At 44.7% G+C, this 4,830-nt stretch overlaps 1 protein-coding gene across 1 annotated transcript in view; it reads left to right on the top strand.

Moving 5' to 3' along the window:
* LOC141773038 (helicase ARIP4-like) overlaps nt 1-4,830 on the top strand; it is a 78,286-nt gene extending 73,456 nt beyond the window's left edge. Inside the window, 1 exon segment of the mRNA XM_074644684.1 lies at nt 207-4,830. Within this exon segment, the coding sequence (XP_074500785.1) occupies nt 207-1,267 (1,061 nt within the window). The 3' untranslated portion in view covers nt 1,268-4,830.

The raw sequence follows: 4,830 nt of genomic DNA on the forward strand, positions 1-4,830 counted from the left end.
GTTTGGGTGTTTTGAAGTGGGCTTGTATGAGCTACTTCTCCATAGTCAGTGTATTACTCACAGGAGCGTTTGTTAGACAAGTAGAGATGTAAAACAATAAATTATAAAAGTATTACAAAGTATTATATTATTTATATTATTTAATTGGTCCATGTAAAGGGTTTAATTCTTTCCCAAAAGCTGATATCGAACCCCTTGTTTCTTCTCCTCAGACTCCCAGGCCCTACCAGAGGAAGTGTCAACCAATGGCAGTAACGGTTGCCTGTCACCTGACAGGAAGCAGCAGGTATCCTCCAAGACTGTGCCCCGCCCTCTTTCCCCTGACAGCCCAGAGATCATCAGCGAGCTGCAGCGCTACACGGGTGGAGCTGGCACCGCCACAAGCTCCGGAGCTCCACCAGAGACCAAGATGACCAACCTGCCTCCCACCAAACTGGTTCAGACCAATGGCAGCCATGGGAGCAGCAGTGGGAGCATCCGCCATGATGTCTCTGTAATCCAGCCCAACATGGACGCAACCGCAGCCCAAGACCTGACAACAGGCTCCAAGCGCAAAGCCTCCACTCCCACTCTGGATGAACGGCCCAGTAAGCAGCCGTCTGCAGGCAAGCACTCCTCGGCCCCTCTGACCACGCAAGCCTTCCCCTTCACCGGCGGCTACGGCCTCCCTCCTCTGGGCCTCAACCCCGCCTTGTTGGGTGGCTCACTGGGGCACCCGCTTTTCATGGGGGCGGGCTCGCCTTACTTCCAGCCCCCCCACACTCAACTGAGGGACCCCAGTTACATGTACCCAGATCTGTTCGGCTTCGGCGGAGCCAGCGCAGTCCCCACCTCCTCTTCCTCCGTCTGCTCCACGACAACCACCGCGGCCGCCGTCTCATCTTCCTCATCATCTTCTGCTGCCGGTTCAGTTCCGGGAGCCCTGCCACCGTTCATGCTGAGCCACAGCATGGTGGGCATGGCCGGGATGCTCCCACCAGGCTTCCCTCTCTCCTATAGCCAGTCTCTGGCCAGCCTCTACACGGGGTCGATGCTCCCGGGCGGGCTGCCGGGTCCGGCCGCCACTCCCGGCCCGGCCGGAGCCAGCTTCCTCTCCCAGTACCCTCCCACTGCTGCCTGCAGCTCCTCCTCATCCTCACCTTCCTCCTTCTCCCCTTCAGCGCACTCCGAGGGCCGCCAGGGCCTGGTGCTGATGAACGGCGGGAATGTCAGCAGCGCCAGCAGCTCGGATGATGACGACGATGTAATTGAGGTGAGGGGACAGTGACTGATCGATTGAGCGAGCTTGATTCAATTTAGAAAATCATCAAAATATGATGACATCCTGTTTGCCGGGAGGCAGGCTTCGCTGCGCCCGAAGCCGCGAGGGAAATGGACAAAAAATGAAAGACAATTGACGTGATTACAAGTGAGCCCCTGCTAAAGTGTTTCCTCTGTTCGCCTCCACTGCTGGAGAATCAGTCCGAATGAAGATTTAATACAGAGCGACAAATCTTAACGCAGAAACCTGTGGAAGAAAAAAGCTCCAGAGGGAAGAAGAAAATGAAAATCAGAGGACTTCCAAGTTTTTGTCCAATACTGGCATTGAAATACTGATCACTGGACTAAGAACTGCTGAGTTTTGGGCCTGCAGTGACCACAAACGGCCACTAGTTGTAGTGTTGACTTTAGAGATTCTAGTTCTGCAGCTTTGCTAAATGTCGACTCTTTTGCTTTTTTCAGCTAATTAAAAAAAGATGCCGGTAGGCTGGAGTTGCTTATAATAAAAAAAAAAAAGGTTTGATAATTAAGTTTGCTGGTAGTAACGTTTGTTAAATATCAGTAACTGAAATGGTATTGTTGTCAGTTGTTGAATATTGCTACTGAATATTTCTTCAAAAGGTAAAAAGATCAAACGGAACTTTTAAAAAGCATTTTGATTGAACTTAATAATTCACTGCCAGGACAGGGGTATTGTACGTTTTGTGTTTTAGTATAAAGAAGCGGGATCATCTTGAATTACCGAAGAGGCGGTTGAGGCTTGTTGAGGTTAAAAGACGCAACCTTAAAACTCTAAGGAAAGAATGTATGTTTAATCAAATGCCTTTAAAACCAGGCCTTTTTGAAAAGACTCCTTCTATTAAGGCATCAGACGTGGGAATATTTTTCTTTTTTGTTGTGAATTTTATATGTAATCTTTTACTTTTTAAAGGAAAATCATTGCCTAAAAACAGCCAGGTGAAAATGAGAAAAAAAACAACTGTGTTCTTGTGAGGTGTCCTCCTCGTAGCGGAGAACCAACCAACACAAAATGCCTTTTTTGCCTCCATCTTTCTGAATGTTAACTGTGAGAGAGGAGAGGTAAAGAGAGACGTCAGCTCTCTGAATCTCACCCACAGTCTTACTGTAGCCTAGTGAAAAGCGATGCAAAACACTCACTCAAGCCTATATATGTATTCGTACAGTACAAACCCCCCGGAGGAATTAATCTCGCAACGTCTTGGTTACGCTTGTGTCGTGTTCGTGTCTGTGTGTTGTGTTCTTGAGGGTTACAAAAGGAATCGTTTAAAAAAAATAGAAATTCCACTTCTGCTCTGCTGTTTTTATTCCCCCCTCTCTCCGTCTCATCTCATTTTGAGGTCATTGTGAAACCAAACTCTTTTTTTCGGGAGAGACGGTGTAGCTATGCCAAAAAACAAGAAATGCACAAGCACATCGGAGACCTCCATCAAAGAAGATCGTGTCTTAAGAGACCAAATAATGTCAACGATGTTGAGCAGAATTAAACTCCCAACACGCTGTCTCTGCAGCGTCCTCACCGCCACATTTGAGAATCCATCTCTCTGTATGACCTTGCAGGTAACACTGTACACTGTACTGCACTGTAAAAGAGACACAAATCTGTATGCGTCGTCTGTAGACCGGTTGAAAGCTTCAGCATGTGACCAAGTTCCCTTTAGATTAACCCGTCGTTCTGCTGTTCCCCTCTGATCACACAAACCGATCGACTCCGGTCCGCGCTGTCCTCATGTGGAAAATCTTCTCCTCCAAAAATGGCCGCAGCGAGAGCTTTAACACCCCACCGACTCTTTTATTGAAAAAGTAAAGACTGAGCATTTCCTGTTCTTTCTCCCCCCTGTATTTGTTCTTCATACTGACTTTTTTTTTTTCTAGTTTACTTATGTTCTGTTCTTTTTACAATGTTTGAATTTACCAAATTTATTTATTTATGACGGTGCATATTTATTCATTTTTATTTTTGTACAATTTTGTTTTCCTTTTGTTGCTATCTTGTTTGTACGATTTCATGGTCATATTGTTGTTACTACAGATGGAAAACACTTTGGTTTCTTGTAATTTTTATTATTTTATCTTCTAAAGTGTCGATCTGCGAGTCTGACCCAGCACATGTGAACTTGCATGTGGACCAACCAATTAGTGCGTCACTGTGCACATTAATAGCCAGGGTAGCATCTAGAGCTGCAGCTAACGATTATCTTTATTGTTGATTTTTTTTTTTTGATTAATCGATTAGTTGTTTGCTCTATAAAATGGTAAAAAATGTCAATCAGTGTTTCCCAAAGCCCAAGATGACGTCCTAAAATGTCTTGGCTAAATTGTTACACAGTGGTCATAGTCTATAACGTTAAATCCAGCGGTACATGTCCACCAGGTCCAGCGAGGACACTAGGGGACGCACTGCTCCGCTCAATTGCAAGTGGTGACGTACCCTATCATGGAATGCACCTGATATGTCCTTGGTGTTCTGCTCGCCGGTTAAAACGGGAATCAACATGGCGGCCTGCTCGTAAACTTTCTGTTATGCCGTCTAAACAATCCACCAAAATCTACTTCTGAAAACATTTTAAGCGAGAAATAGGCAATGCCACTGCTGAATCTCGTTTCATTTTAGATCTAGATCGCCTAGTTTGACAGCTTGGTCCAAGTTTAGTGAGCCGGACGCGTCGTGCTGGACAGGCTCATTTGCATAAAGGACTGTTCTCCGCCTTTTCAATTTGAAAGAGCAACGGCCAAATGAGGAAACTCCAACGCTCGGTTTTAGCTGCGGTCCAGCTAAAAATTAAAATCGATTATCCAAATAGTTGGCGATTGATTTAATAGTTGAGAACTACTTGATTAATCGTTGCAGCTCCTGTAGCATCTGTAAGAAGGATCGATTAATTATCATATCCCATTTCACAATAATCAGCCTTTGATTATGAGAAACCCCCCAAAAAAGGGACATCAGGGACACACTGATGTTAACTGTGATACTGAGCTGTGTTAAAACCTTTATAAGCTCAGATTCCTTCACCAGAATATCCCGCCTGTTCACAAGTTTTTTCACAATCTTAATAATATGAGCCATTTCTGTGCATGTAAATGAAGCTTATTCACAAGTAAAGGGTCAGAAGCAGTTCCAACAACTCATCACCTGAAAAGAAAGAAAATGATATCAAGTGCTTTTTCTTTCCTGTATTGTTTGTGGTTCTTCACCATATCATCAGAAATCATGTGTGTCATCCCGACGATGGCTAACAAGCGAGTTTCCTCACTGTCGAACTGTTTGGTCGTCAGCTCTGACTGACTGCTCTTTTCTTTCACAGCTTTCTTACTTGAATTTACATATTTATTTATACAAATCGATTCGGTCGGACGAGCCGAGCCGACTGTCTGAATTCCATTTTAGCCGAGGAGAAGATTAAAGCTGCTGTCTGTGAGGATTGGCTCTAGTCGAAGCCTGTTGTGTAGTTTATCGATGGATAATGTGTATGACCTTGGATTACTTTTAGATCCTTTTTTTTTTTGCTTTTTGAAGTTTGTAAATAAAAAGAAACATGTTCTAAATAA

This window comes from Sebastes fasciatus, chromosome 8 (genome assembly GCF_043250625.1).
Source record: "Sebastes fasciatus isolate fSebFas1 chromosome 8, fSebFas1.pri, whole genome shotgun sequence".
Lineage (NCBI taxonomy): Eukaryota > Metazoa > Chordata > Actinopteri > Perciformes > Sebastidae > Sebastes > Sebastes fasciatus.